The following is a 24,037-nucleotide window of genomic DNA, read 5'->3' as shown; positions in this document are numbered from 1 at the left end:
TTGCCATGACATTGATATATGGTTCTGGGCCACACCAAATTACAAGGTGAAACAATCCTTTTGAGAAGATGATCTATGTTGAGGGAAGATTTCCCCCCCTCCCCCCCAATATACTGCATTGGATTTAGTCACAGATTCAGAGGTATGTAATAATGAAGGAATTCGTGCTGCTGTTGCTGTTGATTGCTTTTGTTTTATTTTTTAGTGTGTGTGTGTGTGTGTGTGTGTGTGTGTGTGTGTGTGAGAGAGAGAGAGAGAGAGAGAGAGAGAGAGAGAGAGAGAGAGGTGAGGGTTGCTTGTTCAAGTCATAACCATGCCACATCTAGTTAGCTTTGGCACGTTTTTTTCCATATGCCATCAGCACAACCAAGCAAATGTACCCCAAACACGATTACTTTATTCTGCCCAAGTTAAAATCTCTGATTTTGCAAGTTGATATAGATGCTTGCCTGCATCCCACCAGCCAGAAGGTATATGCAGTGTACGGTACTGACACATTCACACTTAGGTTGCTAGAAGTTAACCTTTTCCTAAATCTAGAGGAAACACATTGGCAAACTTCCTCCAGCAATTCATGATGGAATCCTTAAGGTTTGAGAGAACACTTCCAGTTCCTCCTAACAGCTTCATTCTAAAAACCATCCATTATGAATATGTTTAGCATAACCAAAGAAGGAATCATTCCCTTGCATTATTACAGTGTCAAAGAATCAGAATTCACAATTATGACCTTGGATTTAGGGATCAAGGCCTCGTGCCAGTAAGCAGCTAATTACTACTATTTTAAAGTCTATTTTTAATTAAGACTATTAGTACTTCTGAACTATTCTGCACAAGTCTAACTCTGCTGGGAACTTATCAGGAGGTTATCAACAGGGCAAGATTGTCTTGTATGTGAAAGGACATCAAAATAACAGCTGCTCTGTGAAAGCTGTCATTTGGGAAATGACTGAATCATATGGATTTGCAATGTGTTCAGTTTTGTCCTTTAAATAACAATTTCTATTTTTTTAAAAAAAAAAAATAGAAGAGACTTCTCCCATCTTTTGCTTCTCATCCTTCTGTGCCAGAGGTGGGTTGCTCCCGGTTCAGCCCAGTTTGGCTGAACCGGTAGAGGGTTGCAGAACCGGCTGCAACCCAGGTCTGCCACACCCCCAAACCAGTTCTCTCGCTGCTGCTGGGCCACCCCCATTTTGGTTTTAGTGATTGCGTGTGCGCAGTTCACTGTAAATTGTTCTGCACATGCACGAAGAACAATTTACATTGAACAATGCATGCACGCCTGGCGCACACGTGTTGCAAACCAGTAGTAAAACTGGCAGCAACCTTCCCCTGTTCTGTGCCCTCTGTTACTGTCTGACTACCCGTAAGAACTGTAGAGCCTGATTTTCCATTTCAGGGGAAACTGACTGAATTTCTATGAAACATTCAAGTAACAGCTAAACAATAATTTTTATGAAATGCTTTAATGTGGATTCTTACATTGAGCAGATGGTTCAGCTTGATGACTGAAACGGCCTTTTCCAATTCTATGATTCTTTACTTATACCAATATTTAATCCTTATTTTTCTGCAAGTCATCTTAGATATTGGACTGTATATATAGTTGTTGTGTATCTGTTTTTTTAAAATGGCCCCCCACATAATTCAAAAGGAAAGATCAAAGCCCATGTAATAAAGACTGAATTGAAAATAAATGTAGACGTTAGTCTCACAAAGTAGGCAATGACCACTTATCTTAATGTCACTTTTTATATGTCAGCTTTATACAGGAATCAGTGGGCTAATTTATTTCAAGGAAGTGAATGGAAGACTATTACATATATTCCAGTTATTATGAAAAAGTAAAGAACAACATACTGGCTTAATGAGGTGCAGTATAGGTAGAACCAAACTGTGCTTGGGACTTATTTTTTTCCTGTCAAGGGATTAATTAGTGGATTTTGTAACCAGTCTAAGGACCAGTAATTATGACAAGTAAAAGCTTCTTGCAAAAGAAAAGGTAAACATCTTGGTTTAGCTGACTTAGTATGCATGCTGAAAGTATTTGCTTTATGTTGCAAAAAAAATAATAATCACCTGCAAAAGATCCATATACTGGTTGATTACTTTATATGGTTCAGGTGAGATTAATATGCATGTACAGTACCTAGAATTGATAGCTTTCCTAGCAGCATCAACAGTTTTATGTCACTAGAGTAGTGATCAGCATCAATGATAATAATGATTAAATGATAATATTTGGTTTGGAAACCCATTTCTGAGTTTTGAAGATGACTCTGTTTGGCTCAGTCCATTTGAAAGTGAGTGGTACAAAACTGAGTGGGTGGCTCAGGTATAAATTTGTTTAATAAATATAGTGATCAACTCTTTTGTGCAGTGATACAATGAAAGTAGAACATCCTTCCAAACAAAAAAGAATTAAACCTGGCAGAGGTCGTGGGACACAGCTCATGAACTCTAATGAGTTAAACATGCAGTTAAAGATGGTTTGAGGCCATGTCAGGCAGACTGTGTATATATTTAAGATTAATAAATCATGTCCAGGACTGATGGATTAATGTATTTATTTACTAAATTTATGTCAATGTACTTCCAAAAGAATCATGGCAGTGTGTGTGTGTGTGTGTTTGTGTTTGTGTGTGTGTTTGTGTGTGTGTTCAGCATAACTCTGGAATGCCTCGAGCAATTTCAACCAAACTTGGTAGATAGATGACTTACTCTCTGGAAAGACAGCCCTAACACCCCTCATGGGTGTGTGTTTTGTTAACATACAGCCTGTTGTGCCTTAAAATGGATTCTACTGTACAGTGGAATTGCCATGGTAACAGCTTCATAGTACTCCACATAGAGGCTCCCTCTGGTAAGGGAGAATACAATACAATACAATACAATACAATACAATACAATAGCAGAGTTGGAAGGCACGTTGGAGGTCTTCTAGTCCAACCCCCTGCCTAGGCAGGAAACCCTATACCTTTTCAGACAAATGGCTTAAAGACTTCCAGTGTTGGGGAAGTCCCTCTTCTTTGTGGCAACCTCTGAGATATTGAAACACTGCTATCATGTCTCCCTTAGTCCTTCTTTTCATTAAACTAGACATACCCACTTCCTGCGACCGTTCTTCATATGTTTTAGCCTCCAGTCCCCTAATCATCTTTGTTGCTCTTCTCTGCACTCTTTCTAGAGTCTCCACATCTTTTCTGCATTGTGGCAACCAAAACTGAATGCAGTATTCCAAGTGTGGCCTTACCAAGGCGTTATAAAGTGGTATTAACACTTCGCGTGATCTTGAGTCTATCCCTCTGTTTATGCAGCCTAGAACTGTGCTGGCTTTTTTGGCAGCTGTTGCACACTGCTGGCTCATATTTAAATGGTTGTCCACTAGGATTCCAAGATCCCTCTCACAGTTACTACTATTGAGCAAGGTACCACCTATACTGTACCTGTGCATTTCGTTTTTCTTGCCTAAATGTAGAACCTTACTCTTTTCACCATTGAATTTCATTTTATTAGATAGTGCCCAATGTTCAAGTTTGTCAAGATCCTTCTGTATCTTAAGCCTATCTTCTGGAGTGTTGGCTATTCCTGCCAGCTTGGTGTCATCTGCAAATTTGATGAGTTCCCCATTCATTCCCTCATCCAAATCATTGATGAAGATGTTGAAGATACTGGGCCTAAAACAGAGCCTTGGGGTACTCCACTGCATACTTCCCTCCATGTAGATGCAGCTCCATTGAAGACTACACGTTGAGTGTGGTTGGTCAGCCAGTTACGACTCCATCTGGTGGTGATGCTGTCTAACCCACATTCTTCTACTTCATCTAGTAGTAGGTTATGGCCTACCTTGTCAAATTCCTTACTGAAGTCCAAGTAAACTATATTGACGGCATTCCTCTGGTCCACTAATTTTGTCACTTTGTCAAAGAATGCAATAAGATTAGTCTGGCATGATCTGTTTTTGACAAACCCATGTTAGCTTTTGGCCAACATCTAACATTAGAAATTACATTTGGTCCTGACATTTCCCCCCTATACATAAATACCTGGGCAACACCGGGTTATCAGCTAGTTCACAGTAAAAATCATAACATGTCACTACAATTCAAATAAATCAACATAATTAATCAACGAATAAAGGCAAATATATGTATCCCAGGATCCAATCTGGGTTGGTTACCCAAGACCAGAGGTTTAGTCTTCCAAGCATGCTGTGTCACATTCAGTTGAAAGAGAAGTTTCCTGAGGATGGGCTCCAGCTTGAGTCTGAAAGCTTGGAGGATCAAACCTCTGGTCCCAGTGATCAACCCAGATTAGATCCTGTGTAACTAATCAAACCCAATAAATTTACACATCAGTAATAACATTAATATAAATAGGCATCCAATGACAGTAGCTATATGTGTTTCTGAGTATAGTAATTCTGAGTTTGACTAATATCAAAGTCTTCCTGAAGTTCAGGAAAAGTTTCTGGATTTTTGATAAGAGATTGTCCAAAGGATATCCGGGGGGTGGGGGGTGGGGGTGGTGTATTTTTCACATAGCCCCAAATCTCCTAATGGGGTACCTGCAATGTGTCCACCCAAGGCTGAAATGAGTATTTATTCAGAAAAATTCAAAGTCAGATTTCCAGGTCACCATCTGATTTTATATTTTAAATAAGAAAACTACAAATCACAAAACTTTTCATTTTTGTTTTTGTGATATGTTCTTTAACAAAGATATTGCTGAAAAAGGGATTTTGAGATGTATTCTGGCAATGTAATGCACATACTTTTGTTGAATAGGAGATTGCTTCATCTCTGTGATCTCACAATTCATGACTCCAGCTGGTTATCATGGAAATTTAAATCAGACATATATATTTTTTTAAAGGCATTTCCTTTTTTGCATGCATGGACTTGATTGTATAAACAAAATCTGGTCTGAACAAACTGGCCAAGTTCTGAAAAGGAGTTTTAAGAGCTTGGCAGTCTATAGGATTTTGCTCTGTTGGGTTTCCTACATAGAGATAATATTTATTCAATAAACTGCCCTGATTTTCCTTCAATCGATCCCACAATTATGTTCATTTTTATTTTGCCAATCTATTATACCAACCAAGTATATCATAAGAAACTAAAGTGATTGCTTTCTTTTATTCAGAAAATCATGATCTAATCCACTGAAATGGAGTCCTGTACAAAAACACTGAAAGAAAAAATGAAGATTGTTTTGAGGAAGAAATATATAGGAAAGCACCTAGGAAGAACATGGCTGGAAATGATTTCTGGGGCCAAAAGCTATAACCGCTGCACTTCATTTAACTGAAAGCATTAGCTGATTAAAACTTGAACGGTGTCATTTTTACTGCCACTTTTTCATTTTTGTTCAAATACATGAACCTCTAAGGAAAAAAAAACATTTAAAAAGTGATATATACAATACAATACAATACAATAGTAGAGTTGGAAGGGACCTTGGAGGTCTTCTAGTCCAACCCCCTGCCTAGGCAGGAAACCCTATACCGTTTCAGACAAATAGCTATCCAACATCTTCTTAAAGACTTCCAGTGTTGGGGCATTCACAACTTCACAACTTCTGGAGGCAAGCTGTTCCACTGATTAATTGTAATATATGTTAATATATGTCTTTCTAATCATATGTTGCTCACAATCCTTTTATGTTATCAGATTTCTGTTTGCTTTAATGTATAAAAAAATGGAGAGAGAAAATCCTGAAAGCCGGTGCAAAGTTTTGACTGTTAGACTGATACCAAGGAAGATCCAGATTCAAGTTCCTCTCCAGCCATGGAGGTTTTCTGGGTGACTGAGCTACTCTCTCTCTTTCGGCCCAACCTATCAAAAGAACAAGGGAAACCTCAAGCCAAAACAATACTTGTTTCCAATATACATCCACTCACTCGCAGGCAGGCAGAAAAATCCATTTGCTCTCAGAGGAAAACTTACGTCTCCGTGTCTTTCAATTTAAATCAATTAAGTACTCTAGGTTTGAAATTAATTGAAGGAAATAGAATAAATATTGTCTTTTATTTAGGGACACAGTGGCTTTGTGGCTAAAACACTGAGCTTGTCGATCAGAAAGGTCAGCAGTTCAACAGTTCGAATCCACAGAGTAAAAATGCAAGTAGAAAAATAGGGACAACTTTGGTGGGAAGGTAAACAGCATTCCGTGCGCCTTTGGCATTTAGTCATGCCAGCCACATGACCACAGAGACACCTTCGGACAGCCCTGGCTCTTCGGCTTTGAAATGGAGATGAGCACCGCCCTCTAGAGTTGGGAACAACTAGCACATATGTGCGAGGGGTACCTTTACATGTACCTTAGTTTTTTGTTCTGTTATGGGTGTGAAGAACAACCTTTCTATTTCTTAAAGCTTGTATGTTAAAATAAATAAGGTACTGGAAGTAGCAATGGCAGCACTTACTAAGGATATTTTGATCTTTTTTATTGTAGTGTTTCTTCTGTTTTACTATGGTTTTCTGTGCTTCGGGAATGGCCACGTATTGGACTGTCACCAACAGTATTGTGGTAAGTGAACAAAGCGAAAAGACAAATAGTTAAATATTGCACTGCACATCAACTGCCAAAATTGTTCTGCACTTTCAAATAGACTATTTACAACAATCTCATTCATGTAAACTTAGAGCCATAAAATGTTTCAAACCTCTCAAGTGTCTTCAATCCCTTTTTGTTTCCAAAGTCTACAAACTCGATAATTCTCAAATAAACATGTTTCTGAGATCTGTTGCATGGTATTATCCCTTAGGAATATTTCACTGGAGCTTATAGGATAATTGTAAGGCTAATTTTTGGAATTGTGCATGGCTTCAGTTGGGTTGTGATGTGGAAAGGCAGAATGTAGATCATAGGAACGTAGAGAAAGGGCAGTTATACAGCAATTCTCCTCAGATTTTTTTATGCTGCTCCTGATTTGGCTAGTTGAGGGAGTGCTGGTCACCTCAGGAAAGGTTCTCTGAATTGTGAGGCCAAGAGTGATAAGAATACTCTCAGGATAGCTCAAAAATGTTTCTAAGTTTTAGGGAGTGAAAAATCATACTTCTGTGGAAGTGTTTCTACAGGGAAAGAGTTCTAGAACTGGAAAGATTTGGAGCAAAGCCAGAAAGGACAGAAACTACAAGTAGTCATGATTGGGTCCCAAATTTTTGTTGCTAAGCAAGACATTTTTAAAGCAAGTTTTGCCCCATTTTACAACTTTTCTTGCCACAGTTGTTAAGTGAATCACTGGACTTGTCGAGTGAATTACATGGTTGTTAAGTGAATCTGGCTTCCTTGTTGACTTTGCTTGTCAGAAGGTCGCAAAGCGGGATCCTGACCCTGCAACCATCATAAATATGAGTCAGTTCCCAATTGTCTGAATGTTGATCGTGTGGCCATGGAGATGCTGCAATTGTCCTAAGTGTAAAAAAAAATGGTATTAAGTCACTTTTTGCAACCCCGTTGTAACTTCAAATGGTCATTAAATGACCATTTATACAAGGATTGCTTGTAAATTACCCCTGATAATGTACTTCAAGAAATAGCTGTGATGTTTGTGAGAATGGTTCAAGCCCATATATATATATTTATCTAGGCTTTATCTAAGCTTATTGCTGTCATTTCTTTGCACAAAATATCACCTGTGTAAAAGACAATCGCATGAGTCTTCTTGTCACCTATCCTTCTTCCTAAGCATATTCATGCATAAATAACTCTCTTGTGTGAATTGGGTTACTGAGTTCAGTGGGATGAAGTAGGTACAGTTTACTTTTATTACAAAAAATATGTTTGGAAGTGCAGTTTTAACTTGAGAAAGTATCTCATTGACAAGAAACAGCATTGGAAACATGCAGAACCTATTGATCACCACTTGGTAGAATTTATTATGGCATATCATAAACTGGGAGTATGGGTGTCTTTAAATGCACATGATTTCTGTTTAAACACAGTTGCTTCCAAGTTGGTAATATATTGTTTACCAACAAATGCATAGAGTTATGCAATCCTTGACACTCAGTTTTATATTCCCAGCAATATATTAAAATATTATTTCAAAATATAATCCCAAGAATTATTTCATTAATCTGGACTTGCTTGCACTATTAGGTTGTTAAACTCCATGAGAAGAAAAGCTACATTTATTTGACATGTAATAAGAAGGAAGTTGGAATGTGTTCAGATGACTGTTCTACCTCCTGGATTCTCAAAATCTTAAAAAGACTGTGATTCAGAATCAGTATTGACAAGGAATTAAAATTTTATAATTGAACATCTATCCAGGGCTTAAGGAGGTGGTCTTATCAATATTCTGCTTCTATGGATCCAATGCCATTTATCTATGATGCCATCGGTTTAATTTCCAATATACTGAATTTGCTGGAATGAGGAAAACCAACAAGCAAGAAGCTGAACAAAAATAAACATAGTTGTAGCTCAGAGTTGAAATGAAGGGTCCTTGGTGCTCTCTGAGCTTCTTATCTTGCAGATGTTGCATTATCAACATCATCATTAACAACAACAACTTTAACATCAGACCAATAATCAAACAATACCCCAATTTATCAAAGGGATAGCTACATACAAATTCAACAATTCTTGAGAAAAGCCTCGCTACAGCTGTAAAGGAAAGAATATCTCAATCTGGACTTTCATGCCAGTACCCAATCCTCTGGACCAGTGTTTCTCAACCTTGACCACTTGAGGTTGTGTGGTCTTCAACTCCCAGAATTTCCCAGTCAGCCATACTTGGCCAAGATTGAGACACACAGCTTTCCCTACTATCCAGACTAGGAATTATGAGTGAGATATTCATATATGTATATGGGAGACTCCACAGTTAATTTAGATTACTTTGCTTAGGGAAGTGAGCCATGTGGCATGAGATTCTTCAGAGGCTGTTCTTTTCATGCATCAGCATAGTAATGATGACAAAGGAATATTGTGTAAGCTGTCTTGGCCTGCAGTATTTTGATTAGAGAGCAGAGCTGATATAAACTAAAATCCTATTCTCTGGGTCATCCAAACTGGATGCAGTTTGCTATGTTGAAAGACCCAGAGAATAGGATTTTAGTTTGCTGTGTCTGACTGGCACCAGGTTGGAGAAATCGTGCTTAATATAATGTTCTTTTAGAGAATTGTCTGTTCATTTGTTATAAGACTTCTGGAACACTTGCACTGTGAAACAATTGGATTTGATTCCAATGACAATCCAGACTAAAAACACACAGAGCTGCTGTATTTTAAAAACACATGGCATTGCTCTTTTAAAGCCAAGAAACAGGCAATCTGCCATTCCAGCTAATAACCATCTTTCATAGATGTTAATGTGTGGTGTTCTTTTGGAACTCTTAGTTGAGGTTATAATTATATGTATTAATATAAAAGTGTCTCTTGTCATCACCTACATAAGAGATACAAAAAGTATTCCATGCTTCCCCCTAGATCCAGCCTTCAAAGTCAGAAAGGCTTTAAAACTGATCTTTAAAAAAAATTAATTGTTTGGGAGAAATTAGACGCTAGCTCCACCAATCTATAGAATATGGCCCTTTATGAACAGTGCAAGGTTTGCCAGTGGTCCTTGAGCAATCAAAATTGTAGCGTCTTGATTTCAGTACATTGTAGAGTGGAATATATTATGTAGCATCTTTCATTCTCAAACTGAACTTACTGGTGATAACAAAGAAAATTATTAACAAAACAAACCAACATCCCAGTTGGCTAAAGAAAATTTTTACACATTATGTTAACATAGGCAGCCCTGATAAATTAAGCTATAGGCTACAGGTAGTCTTTAACTTATGACCACAACCGAGCAAATTTACTGTTGCTAAGTGCGACATTTGTTAAGTGTGTTTTGTCCCATTTTACAACTTTTCTTGCCACAATTGTTAAGCAAATCACTGCAATTGTTAAATCACGTCACAGTTGGAAGTGGATCTGGGTTTCCCCATTGACTTCGCTTGTCAGAAGGTTGCAAAAAGTGTTCACATGACTCCAGGACATTGCAACCGTCATAAAGGTGAGTCAGCATCCAAAGGTAAATCACATGATCATGGGGATGCTGCAACAGTCATAGATGTGAAAAATAGCCATAAGTCACTTTTTTCAGTGTTGTAGATTCAAATGGTCATTAAGTAAGCTGCCTGCCTGTATATAGCTGTATGGCCTAGTATATATTTTTAAACCTTAATAGTTGTTGTGGCACAGTGGTTAGAAATGCAGCACTGGCAGGCTACTGACTGCTAGCTGCAGTTTGGCAGATTCTCACTGGTGCCAGGTTGGCTCAGCCTTCCATCCTTCCGAGATCAGTAAAATCAGGACCCAGATTGTTGGAGAAATATGCTGACTCTGTAAACCACTTAGAGAGGACGGTAAAGCACGTGAAGTCTAAGTGCTATTGTTTAGCAACTTTAAGGTGTGAGGACATCAATGCTGGCTGCTGAATTCTGGGAGTTGAAGTCCACGTATCTTAAGGTTGAAAAACACTGGTCTTGCATTTCATGCAAAAGAACCAAGGTCAACTAGAGCCAGATAAAGCTCTGCTGAAAGATTGGAGAATCATTGCAAGTCAGTGCTGGCAATGCAGCACTAGAGAAATGAATGGTCTGATTCAATTTGGACCAATTTCCTATGTTCTTAATCTCTGTTCCTTTGCTAAGGAAGGCATATCATCCTGGTACCCCATTGAATTCAGAATATAGGACTGCACTTTTGGTCCATGGAATGAAAATCAGTAGCAAAGGAATAGTTCTGTAAATATAATAATAGATGAAGCTTTTTAAATTACTGTGTCCACAGTATACATTTAATAGAACTGCAGAGAAGAATAAGGAAAGAGTATATGTATATGTACAGTATGTGCGAGAGAGTAATTTTGTTTGCTATTAATTTTTCTTTTAAAATTCTGATAAATACATTTTCTGAAAACTAATTAATTACTTTAATGGAACCAACGTTTTACTTTCCAAGCAATCCCATGCGTATTTTCATAAAATCAAGAAGCATTCTACTGAGTGTTGATTCAGGAAATTGCGCCTAAAAGGAAAACTTTATTTTAAATTAATTATGAACACTTAACTTTTAAATTATCTATGAAAAGCGGGGAAACTGTCATATAATATCCTTAAGGACAAAAGTATTCTAAAAGAATTTCCAGAATAATTGTGGTATTAATTTGCTGCAACAAAACACAGCAACCTTTGCCATTTTCACAAATTTATTACTGCACAAACCTTTTTCGTCCAGAGTTTTGCTCTATGCACCATTGAATCCATTCTGCCTTTGGGATGTTACTTCAGAGAAACCAAAGAAATATAAATAATGCAGACTACATAATAAATAATGTACCAAAATCGCAGATGTAATTGAAAGCATTTGAAGTCAAAGGAGAACTTTCTGTCTTTCACTTCTCAGCCTTGTAGTCAAGGAAGATTTTGATTTGTGTGCTTCTCATTTGGCTAGCTTAGAAATTAAGTACTTCCATTATGCCACACAACGTATACCTTGGAAGACAGTAGTTTTGAAATTATATTTGGCTAAAACAGAACAGAACAAAACAATTTTAGGCTAACAGGATTTACATTCTTTTTCAAAGAAACCTGAAAGTCCCCCAACAGGTATTCACTGTAAATTAGCTTTCAAGAATACATTTGTTTATTCACCTTGTACTGTATAGTGCCCATGTCCCCCAGAAATGACACTAGGCCGCTTAAAATCATTAAACCATTGTAAGAACGGGAACAAGATGCACATGGGAAGGAGGTTGGGTCTTATCTGATCCGTTAATCACCTCCAGAATGATGCGACCCCATTGAGACCCCAGGCCGGTTGGAAGAGCCAAGTCTTCAGGTCCTTATGGAGGGCCAAAATATATGAACTGGCGTAACTTCGAAGGACTCCTTAGTTCATCCCAATTGTGTCCTTTTCTGGACTGGGAAGGCATTTGGATTACTGCAATGCACTCCCTTTAAGTGGCCTTTGAAGTCACTCAAAGTTACACTGGTCCAGAATGTGCCATGTTGGACATTCCTAGGTTCCCCTTTATTATACTCTGTTGCATGAACTAAACTGGCTCAGTTTCTTTTGGGGTACAATTCCAGATTTATCGCCTTTAAAGTCCTACATGGCATAGGACCAGATTATCTGTGAAAGTGGCCCTCCCTGAGGCTATCTGCCTATCCCACTATGTTCCGTTCCTGTTGCAGCCCCTGTCTCATGGATCACATTCCCCCTTGATATCTCATAAGCCCCCGACTCACCCGTTTATCCTACTGAAGAGCATTTAAAACTTGCTATTCCTAAGTACTGAGATAGTATGAGTTCACAGCAGAATAAGAATGCTGTTGGTTCATGAAGGAATGGTGGTTGGGGTGCTGGGTTTTGTTGTCCTTTTTGCATTTATAGCTGTAGATATTGTTTTCATTGGTTGCAAATATGGCAATACAAACGTGATAGATGATAGATGATAGATGATAGATAGATAGATAGATAGATAGATAGATAGATAGATAGATAGATGATAGATAGATAGATAGATAGATAGATGATAGATAGATAGATAGATAGATAGATGATAGATAGATAGATGATAGATAGATAGATGATAGATGATAGATAGATAGATAGATAGATAGATAGATAGATAGATGATAGATAGATAGATGATAGATAGATAGATAGATAGATAGATAGATAGATGATAGATAGATAGATAGATAGATAGATAGATAGATAGATAGATAGATAGATAGATAGATAGATGATAGATAGATAGATACAAACAAACAAACAAACAAACAAACGTTATACAATTTGCTAACTTTTGTTGCATATTGAGTTATAATGTTCTTGGGGGTGAGAGGGGAGGTTGTTGTCAGCTTAAATGTAGATGCAACTTGATTCCACGCTAATCAGCTTACTTCCATAATTTAAAAAACAACTTCTTTTTTATTTCCTATCAGCCACTCCAATAATTATTCAGTTACATTTTCATTGTTTCCACTATACTGTTATATTTTATTGAATCTGATATTTGCACAACATTTAGATATCTTTTATTTGCACAACATTTATATATTCATTTTGAAAAGTACTCCACAAGTCCTTTTATAGGGATACTTTAACAATTCCTGCAAATAGAGAGAGAGGATAATGCAGGGATATGAAGTGATAAATTAGGTGATAGAATCTTACAGTGTTTTATCCATACATTTTAGTTGCTCAGTTTTGTGCAAGAAAAAGAATTGGCTTATTGCTATTGGTTTGTATACAGTACATACAGTAAATATATACAGTAAAATACTAGCCTCCCCTATATTTTTAAACTCTTTTTTGAGTGATGTCATGCACAGCTCCACAAAATGGTTTTGCTTTAAAATAAAAATATTTAAATCTCACTGAAGTCAATAAAGATACATTTATTTTAATGCCCTTTGATTAGTCCTTTATTGGACCTTTCCTCAGTTTTAATGCACTTTTTATTGAATAATTTTCAACCAATCAGCCATCCCCAGCTAACATCAAGCTCATAAAAATATTCTAAACTTCCCATATTCTAGTCTGTTTTAGCAAAATGTGCATGTGCTTTTTTATTGGTTGGCTTTTGTATATTTACAAGACAATAATCTTGAAAATAAGCAGTGTGTGGGTGATCATAAATAATACCACCTCCCTCCAAAAAAATTCATCAAACAGTCAGAATTGCTAGTTATATAATTGTCCACTGAATCCCATATTCATTAAGTCTGAGAAAACAAACAAGGTATGAATTGCTGAAAACTGAGAAATAAACTACATTGGGATGCACGTAAGGCCATGCAAACATCCGGTGCACAAACTGTGTTGAGCACAGAACCACTGCTTTCATATTTATGTAGAATTTGAAATGGATATTTTTCAATGGAAAAAGTTGGAAAGTATTTCAGAGTACGGAGAGCAGGAAAAAGACAAAGCCGACAGCAGCAATGCTTGGTGGCTAAGAGGAAGTACAAGAAGACAAACCCTGGAAAATCAAGGGTAGGGTTGGATTTGCTGCTCTTAAATTCAAGGGGAGCAGTGGCAGGTGGCAGCCTAAGGGAGATGAAAAAAGGAAGATGTTGCAAAGGTCAGAGGAAAGGTGGGTGAACTTCCTTTGATTTGAGAATGGTGTATCCAGTCCAGTGGTAAAATTCAAATTTTTTTTACTACCGGTTCTGTGGGCGTGTCTTGGTAGGCGTGGTGTAGCTTGGTGGGTGTGGCTTGGTGGGCATGGCAGGGGAAGGATTCCATTCCCACCCCATTCCAGGGGAAAGTACTGCAAAATCTCCATTCCCACCTCATTCTGGGGCCAGCCAGAGGTGGCATTTGCCGGTTCTTCAAATCACTCAAAGTTTCCGCTACCAGTTCTTCAGAACCTACTGGATTTCACCCCTGATCCATTCCCTATGCACAAAAACATGTAAATGTATAGCAACCACATTTTATTTTACCAAATTATTGACATTCACACATTGTGATGGTGATATCATCTATGTAGGTGGAAAATGCCATGATTGATGTATATGATGTTGTTTATGAAGATGTGAGAAACAACATTTCCAGCCCCAGAAGACAGGAGCTATATTCCATTCACAAGATGGTAAGTTGCCGATGGTTTTGGAATAGGTTAACTTTGCCCCAGCTTAGTTCACTTTTTACTCTTTCGTCCCAGAATTGCCAGTTGAGATAGCCAATGAGCAACTTATCAGTGGCAGTTCAATGTAGGAGATCTCTGGCTGAGGCATTTTGAAAAACACCAGTTCCCAATAGTCATATCCAATATTTTATTTCAGCAGAATTTCTTTCACATTTTGAATAATACGAAACTAATCATGCTTTGGGAATAATCTGATGCAAGATAAGTGCATTTCTGCCACTGATTTAAATGGAGAACAATGAATTGTTTTCTGTAAGAAACTTGAAGAGATCTGAAAATATTAATTCCTTTTATTTCCCTTCATTTATTTCAGAGAATGGAAAAAGTAGGAGGGGCATACAAATAAATATAAAAAATAGTGTCATGTTTAAAAAGGAAATAATAGTCCAGAAGTTTGGGAGAATGCAATACCTTTCTTGGCACTGGCATAGGCAAATCTCTATTTCGAAGTGATCAGCTTTGGCATAAACATGCCACTTTTTGCAACAGTCGCAAGTCTTTTACTCTTCTCAATGGCTTACTAGGGAAAATGGATTAGCAGCTGGAACAATAATTAGTACAGCAAACATCAATAATTGCACTGAACTGAAGAGATAACTTTATTTTGTTTCCTACACAATTAATTCAAATTTATGTTGGCCTTTCTCTGGTACTTCATTTGGAGTTGCTTTCACCTCTTCAGAGCTTTGACAAAAGAATTATTTTGCTTAATCATTAATATACTAATTCCTACTTTCCCCATACTGTTACATGTGCATCATATTTCTAAATGAGGAAAACACTTGCCCTATCAAGGAATCTACAATAGAAGCTAACTAACAAAGCAAAGTGGAAGGAAGATGTAGTGTTGTAACTGAATGACATCTGCAACTCAGTGTAGTAATTCTGAATGAGAGGATAGCTAATGAATAAGGCATGAAAAATAGCAGTATTCTGAATATTTGAAAAATACTGCAAGATAAAGAAAACATTGTGGGAGGAGTCATATACAAGTCCTCTCCAAAAGGGGACTAAATGAAATATTTTTCCTGTCAGATTGTTTTTTTAAAATATCTAACAAGGGCCATAAGAAATATCTGTTTCTTATACTTAACAGTTCTTGCCTCCTTTCTGTACAAAATTCACTTTTTTTAGAACTCAAAATTCATAGCTATATTTTATGTTTATAATTGCATAGTTATCGTTGTATTCAAAAATAACTGCAATCCCAGATTCTGTTATGAGCTTTGGCAACACATAGCTAAAACAGTGACAACTGATTTTATATATATATATAGTTAAGGAACTTACAAAATATAAAAGGAGTTTGTTTCCAAGCTTGTTGGGAACCAGAATATATAGTTTTATGATGGCCCTTCTATGCTGCCTTTAATCACTGTGAAATCTGGGAACAATCTAGAAGCAATTATCAGACCACTGGACTAATTAATGAAATGCAATCATAGAAAACTATCACATGTGTCACTCAGAGTCTTACTAAAGTCTGTAAGGGCTAAGAAATGGAGCCCTGAACTAAAAGTAAGATAAATCTCCTTCCTCTCTTCAGTGAAAAGTGAAAGAAGCTTTATTGAATTAAATAAATTAAAAAGGTTACATTAAATAATGATAATGACCCAAATACAGTTAATATGTTTCTATCAGAAGTCTTACTGGGCCTCTATGTGTGCATGTCTGGAAATAAAGCATGTAGCCTTTTTGTGGGGAAATGAGGGGGAGCTTTTGTAAATACTTTCTATTCCTATTGTCCTGCAACTAACAAGATTTGCATAACATGCTACGGCCAAATATCAGCCCAAGATATCTATTAGATATCTATATTTCCACATAACCAAGGTACTGATTTTACCTTCAAAGCCTTTCATGCCACAGGACCAGGTTATTTGCAGAACTTTTCTTTTTCCACAAGATATGACAAGGTTAGGTGCTGCAGGTCTCTTCGATTACAAAATGTCACCTGATGGGACCCAGAAGGCAGCCCTTCTCTATTATGGTACCAACTCTATGGAACAACATGTCAGAATATTCATGAACTGGAATAGGACATAACAACAGGTCAGCCATTGGGGACTGGCTGGAATAGGACATAGTAACAAAGGACAGCCAATGAGGGCAGCAAGGAGCCTGGGCGTGGCTTAGGTTTAGCTTAACTGCCCTATACAGAGGAGATTCTCTGTCTGTATTAAGCTCTGAAATGAAACAAAACTGGTCTGCTGCTCTGATCTGAAACTGAAGAATCACTCTTGTTATTGTATATATTACTTCATGTGTTATTATGTATATAAAGAGAAGTTAATGAATCCTGCTGAATCAGTTGCCTGTGTGTGCTTTCTGGATTTGATTCTGCAACAAACTCTGACACAACATATATCTCAGATACAGATTGTCTTGTTTGCTGGCCATTCATCAGGTTTTCTCCTTTGGCACTGGGCCAGAAATAAAGTGAATCCATTTGAGAAGTTTACATGTGTGGATACAGTATATATGAGTTGCCTTGGGTTCAGTGTGTTTTTATTAATATTGTGTGAATTTGAGGTTTTTAATTTGATATTAGCACTCCAGACTCATATGACAAGTGGGCAATTATACAAATTAAATAAATAAATAATCTCATGAGTAACCAACTGGTTATCAAGATTTTACCAACCACAAGAAAGAACAAATCAGAATAACCAAAGAGTATCAAGTAAAAGAATAATAAAAAAGAAACAAAATCGAAAGTGGGCAGATTCCTTCTCAAAAGCTTGTAACAACTCCAATCTAGTTTTTTTTCTCTCTAAATAAATAATAATATGTTTAAAATTCTATTTTAGTTTCTATGTTGTGGGAAGAAGTCGGCCTTTGCAGAAAGAAACAGCATAGAAGATGAAATGTGTACATCAGAAATTCTGGAAATAGAAGAAGAGGTAATAAAACACTGGACTGTGAGGCCATTCCTTTCTCTTCAGGCACTCAGGGATACTTTCTGTACAGTATGGGAGTAACATCAGAATCCCCCCTCACCCAGGGGTAACTTCAAAAATTTCAGCAACGAATTCTCTACCTGGTTGCTGGGTGGGTGTGGCAATGGTGGGCGTGGCCTGGTTGGCCTTATCCACCATAGCGGAGGGGGACATTTTCACCTTCCCTAGGCTCCGGAAGCTTTCCTCAAGCCTCTGGGGGAGCGAAAACTGCCTTCACCAGACTCTGGCGGCCCTCCAAAAGGCCCATTTTCCCCCTCCCCAAGCCTCCACATGGGCCCTGCACTTACCTCGCATACAAAATGGGCCATGTGGAGACTCTTGGGAGGGGCAGGGAGAGACGGGAACAACCAGGGGTGGGATTTGGAGGCTCTTCGAACCAGTTATAATGTTAGCTATGGGTTCTTCTGAACCTGGGCAAACCCATAGCAGCCCACCCTTGCCCCCACCCCAATCTTTGTCCCATGTTCTGCTGTGAAGCAGGATTCCGAGCAGCTGTCATGAGGTTAGAATACAGTGATAGAGATTGTCACTTTCATCGTGGCATTGAGCTTTCTCTGTAGGGTGAAGCACAGTTCCCAAAAATATAGTAGACCTGTGAACAGCACTATAGAAAAAATGGCATCCTTGGCACTTTTGAAGCATATAATGCTTGGGTGTGCAAATCATCTTGCAGCCCTAGGATTCAGGACTTAAAATTATTGCTTTCATGGTACCATGGTAGGAAGGTTGATTTTACCTCATCATCACTAGAGGCTAAATTATCAACTTCTTTTACTGCCTTTTGATAAGGCTTATGGGAATTTAAGAAACAAACAAACCTTCGTAGCTTTATTAAGCCTACTGGAAAGGAACAGCTGAAATGAACAAAATGTAAAATATGTCAGTTTTGTCTCCATTAAAACAAAAGTAGGATTTCCTCTGCTCTAGTGTTCACATTGACATTTTATTTAAAATGTGAATAAAATTCAATCAAATTCCAATAATTTGCGGTCTTACTTCCACGCCTTACACATATTTAGTCAGAGAATAAGGACATTGTACTTTGAAGGCTCTCTTCTTGTTTTGTGAACTTAGAGAAGCCCTGGGAGAGATGAAAAGATTTGCTTTGCAAAACACAAAATGACTCTGCAATCCAAAGTAAGTGATCTGCTCTTTCAGCAGTTAATTAAAAAGATGCAGCAGTGAGAAAACACAGGGCCATTACAAATGAATTATGAGGGCATCTGGATCCTCCACAAAACTCAGTGGTTGAGCCAGAGAGAGATTGTACTGAAAAAGCTTTTTGAAAGAACATTTAGTTGTTCTTCCCTTCTGAGAGGAGATTTGTGGGAAGAATATGCTAGAAGTTTCATTCCCTGAAATTAGATGCCTGCCTTTTGTTTTTGGTTTTTCCTATTGCTGGATTTGGAGACATGCTACCATTCTTGTTATATCGGCTTTCTACTTATGAATAATTGTAGCCCAAAGATGAAACATGCTGATTTGTTCATTAAAAATAGATGTACACTCTTAGCTCCAGGTTATGATGTGTCAGAGTCACCATGAGATAATATTATCCTGTAAGCCAGAATGAGATACAGCATCATAGTTAATGATTAGCCATTACCAAAGTAATTATACTGCACTTCCTGTTTTACCCCCTTTTGGTTAAGATGGTCAGCATAGCAAACTATACAACCTGGCTTCCTTTTGTTGTTAGCTTTCTTGCATGGAACCGAGACAGAAAGCCCAAACTATAATAAAATGACATCATGATTAATTCTGAATTACCTTACAGGCCTTTCTACTATAGGAAGGCATTTGAGGTAATGCAAAAATACTTAATAACTGCAAAGCATCTTTCACCTAAATTAAGTGAAACTTCATTTTTATTCTGAAGATCATTTGTATTCTAAATTGTGGAATTTAAAACGCAAGTGTAGTCAGCAATACAGATATAATAATATGAGCATTACAGACCTCAGTGGTAGCCTTTATTTCAAAAAAATAAATGAAAACGTTTTTGGTCGGAGTCTGCTGATCTGTTATCTGTGCTGCTCCCTATTTATTTTTTTAAAATTTATTTTATTTGATAGGTTGTCAAAGAGCCAAATCTCTGGGCCTGGCAATTGCTTCTATTAACTTCCTTTCCTAAATCTTTCAATATCATTTTAAGTGGCGTTTCACTTAAGAAAATAATTTCCAATTTGTAACAGACAGGCAACACATCATGCTAAATGTTAAGCTTACCATAAAATCTGAATTCTACCTTAATTTCAAGCATACATCAGAATTGAAATGAGCATCATAGTGTATGAAATGGAGTGGAAACCCACCTCACTCTCCAGACAAAAATCTCTTTCTTTCCACTCCACAAAGTAGCAATAAAACTTAGGGGAAAAATAACCTGAATCCTAATTAACAAGAATGTGACTAAGAATATAAGTAGGGAATATAACATAGAGATGAAACCTATCAATGAAGGCTGATAGAACTGTAAAGTCCAATGTGTTTCAATAAGAGTTTACTCCCATGTGAGTGGATATTAAGTCTATTTTTTTTCAAACTGCAGGATTGTCTCCAAGAAATCAAATACTTCCTGAAAAAACATATGGACATTGTCTCTGTACTGATGACCATCACAATTTTCTTCATGGTAATTCTTTGTGTTCCAGTATCTCTCTCTCTTTCCTCCTTTCCTCCCTCCCTCCCTCCCTCCCTCCCTCCCTCCCTCTCTGCCTCTGATTGAAGCAGCATTGCAAACTGAACAAGGAGATGGAACTAAAGTTGTGCAAAAACTGAGTAAAATTTAAGTTTTGGTTAAACCAAAAGAACTGGCAGAGATAAATTATTTGTTTGGAATTCAGACTTGTTCTCTATGGCCATCTAAGACACCAAGAGTTACCTCTGGATAAGAGGGACGGCACATCAATCAATCCAATAAATAAATAAATAAATCTTCATTGAGGATCAAATCCTGAGCCCCATAAAACACTCAATATACTCTGAATTGTTCTTGGGCTAGTCTTTTTATCCAAACCAGAAAGTCGTCTTCTTCTTAGCGTTATTCTCACGCTATCGCGGTTCCACTTATCTCAACCAGAAAGTAAGAAGAAATAATTTTGGCTGTCATGGTTATTAGCCATTACAGTTTTTCTTTCTGAAAAGAAGAAATTCCAGCTCTATTATTCTGAATAAATTATACTGGTAAATACAGTATCTTCAGACATTTCTAGATTAACCTTCTCTGATCCCTATCAGTGAATCACTGTCCTAGATCTAGCAGAAGTGTTTCCAAATTGCTGCTCTCTGATCTTTCAGAGGCTTCATAGTAAAATCTACCCCATCATTTTAAACCAAAATGTGATTTATTTAATTTTGACTTAGCACTAAATTTAGCCCAGAAGTCTGCCTTGTGAACCAAGGTTTATGGCTTAATGTGATGTGTGAACCCAACCAATTAATGATCAATTAGAACTCCATAGTATTAGCTTATAGTAATTAAGTTACTAATAAAAGTATCATTCAGACATGATTTTAGATAATTTTAATTTCTTTCACAGAGAAATATAACTCTTTGTTTTCTAATGGTCCATTTATTAGTCCACTGCATTTATAAATACAAATCTACATAATCAGACCTGCTTAAATTTGCATAGAGGTAAACATTTTTCTTTTATAAAATAATTTTTTTAATGTACACAAGTATGAATCAACATTTTAAAACTTGCATTATTTTCTGCTTATGTAAGGATGTGCAAACACCTGCTCTCTAATTGTCAATAGTTTCTTTTAAGCTAATGAATTAAAAACAGAATTAGATTGTCCAGTAACTAAATATGGCATATTAAATGATCAAGAAGTTCTTCTAATGGATTAATTTAATCAATCACCTGAGAAGCATTGCTGCTTCATGCACCGGAATGAAACCTCAGTAAATTCAGTGTGATTTGAGTTAGATCTGTATTGGATTAGACTGCAAATTTTATATGCCAATATTGTTTGCATTTACTATATCATATCTCCCCCTAATATATTGGGGTAGAATTTCTTTCTAATTCTCAGTCTGGCATAGATATTTCTTTTCCAAGCTTGAATGTCAAGACAAGCTCAGGCCTTATAATTATATAATTATAAATGAATTGATGAGCAATATTTTTTTTAAATCTACTTGAATTTTGGTACTGAGATCAGGTAAAATGTTTCCCACTGCAGTTTCTTAAGATAAACCCCACTGTACTTTTAGTGCCTTGCTTTTTCTCCCGAAATCATGATGATTGGATCAAAGTCTGTGTCACATATTCTATTTTGCGGCTGATTTAGGATTAATATCATGACAGAAAATGCACATACACACATAATTGCATCGTCTGCATCTGCTTTATCCTGTTTTGTTGCTCCCTTCTCTTTTAGACATTTATTGCATTTTATTATTGGTTTCTTTAATTGCTGGTAGCTGCATTAGGGTATAAAAGAAATGGATTTCTGGGAAATTGCTTTGAGGAGAAAGAAGGAATAGCAGTGTAAGAATTAAGATGAAAGATTACAACATTTCCTAATTATGTTTTAAGAACATAAAGTATTGATCCTCCCCTTTGGAAAGAACATTTGCCTCCTTCCTTGCATTAATCTTTCCATTTTACGTGGAATTATTGAAGGCGTGACAAGGCTTTGCAAGTCACTCCTTTTTGCTAATGGTATGCAATGTCAACTTATTGATCAGCATTTTTTCTATTCATAACGACTACCTCTTCCCACTGGAATGGCCTCTCCAGCTGAGATCTAGTCAGCAGGTATTCTATCAGACAATTTAAAGCTCGTTTGAATAGCAATGGTTGGTTCTCCTATTGCTTAGATTAGAAGGATTTTTTGGCTGTGCATTCCAGGAGTACGGAGACTTGACCTGGAAGAAGTAAAAATTATCTTTTGGTTTATTTTCCTGAAAGACTTTTGTTTTCTCAGTCATTTCAAGCCCAATCCATTCTGTTTGACCTTACACAATGAATTCAGCATTTTTATATATTGAGGAAGAAAAGGAGATAAAATGCACTGTGTGTGGAGGATGATGCATGGATAGATGTTGTGTGTTGTATGGATGTGGTGGGTGACACCCACTTCTGGCTTTGATATGCCTCCTCCAACAAATTATCCATGAGAAAATCGGTCTAAAAAAATACTCTATTCCTAGTTCAAAAAATTGATTTTATTGTAATTGCATTTTGTTACTTCTCATAGCTTGAAAGAGCGGTGCAGAAATGTTCTATTTAACCTATATATTTTCAAATGTTTGTTTCCTTTTCATTTATTTATTTTGTCTAGATTTATGGGATGATACTAACTTCGTTCCTTTGGTACTCTATCCATTGTAAGAACAATTTGGATCGGAAGGGCAAATATGTCCTGGCAAAGCTATCCGAAACTGGCTTCTGATCTGCACAGAAGAAGGACTGGGACTTTCCATAGATGCGAGTGAACAATGTGGGAAGCTTATTCTCCTTGTCACCTGTTTTCTCCCCACAAATGACCTGTTCCAAATATACTTGAGCAAATAGGCAAGTAAGAAGCCTGCACTATTTGTTGATAGGCTATTTAAAATGGTGCTCATCCAGGACTTCAGAAGCACAGTATTGACTGTAAACACAAAGGCATGACATAAACCCAGCAGCAAGAATTGTTCAACCACAAGCATACTCGGCAACTGAAAGCCATCATTTGGGGCTCCCAAAATAGCAAGTCAAAACAGAACAACTCTGAACTCATTAACTAGCAAACATCTTTTTAAAACTCTGCTGAATGAATGAGGAAAAATGCTCTGCTTTTATTTATTTTTTGTCCATCAATTTTCAGGATAATCAGTTCTGCTGCAATACCTGAATTTAAACCCTACTGACACTTTTGTATACTTTCTTGATTTAAGTAAACCTCTGGAGATAACTTACAGTATCTGTCTAATGTAAACATCAGTCTTGCTTCTATGACAGAAATTGAGTTTTGGTTTGATCCATCATCACTGAATTTCATTCCAATCAACTAAAGTTTGCAGTTATTTAAGCTGGACTATTAAAGAAATTTATGGAATTGAGTGTGACTTCCCATGCATTCAGCTTTGCTCTGTGTTTAGTGAAGGCAATGAAAAACAATCACAGTCTTTTCTTCCAAAACAAGCATTGATTGACCAATTTCAGCACAGTAACCTAAATTCTTAACTTCCTATGGGAAGTGAAAATCTGTTAGCTCTGAAGATATACCGTATATCAAGTTTTCTTTAATAGGTGTCATGAAAAATATTAAGACTTGTCATTTATAACTAGTCAGTTGATAGCGTAGTCCTGTGTCCCTTTAGATTCACAGAGAAGAAGGCACTTTGGTGATAGCATGGGCACTCACAGAGCATCCATCACCAAATGTTTCTTTTCCAGCACTATGC

The 24,037-nt window shown here is 37.1% G+C and overlaps 1 protein-coding gene across 1 annotated transcript in view; it reads left to right on the top strand.

Moving 5' to 3' along the window:
- The window catches only part of TSPAN32 (tetraspanin 32), a 32,486-nt gene extending 8,784 nt beyond the window's left edge, over positions 1-23,702 (top strand). The window contains exons 4-8 of the mRNA XM_081939188.1: positions 6,457-6,531; positions 14,513-14,614; positions 17,482-17,574; positions 20,183-20,266; positions 22,930-23,702. Coding sequence (XP_081795314.1) covers positions 6,457-6,531; positions 14,513-14,614; positions 17,482-17,574; positions 20,183-20,266; positions 22,930-23,040 — 465 coding nt within the window. The 3' untranslated portion in view covers positions 23,041-23,702. The remainder of the gene's footprint in view (positions 1-6,456; positions 6,532-14,512; positions 14,615-17,481; positions 17,575-20,182; positions 20,267-22,929) is intronic.
- The last annotated feature ends 335 nt before the right edge of the window (positions 23,703-24,037 follow it).

Source organism: Natrix helvetica, assembly GCF_964273705.1.
Source record: "Natrix helvetica genome assembly, chromosome: 1".
NCBI lineage: Eukaryota > Metazoa > Chordata > Lepidosauria > Squamata > Natricidae > Natrix > Natrix helvetica.
This window is presented reverse-complemented; position numbering and strand designations above follow the sequence as displayed.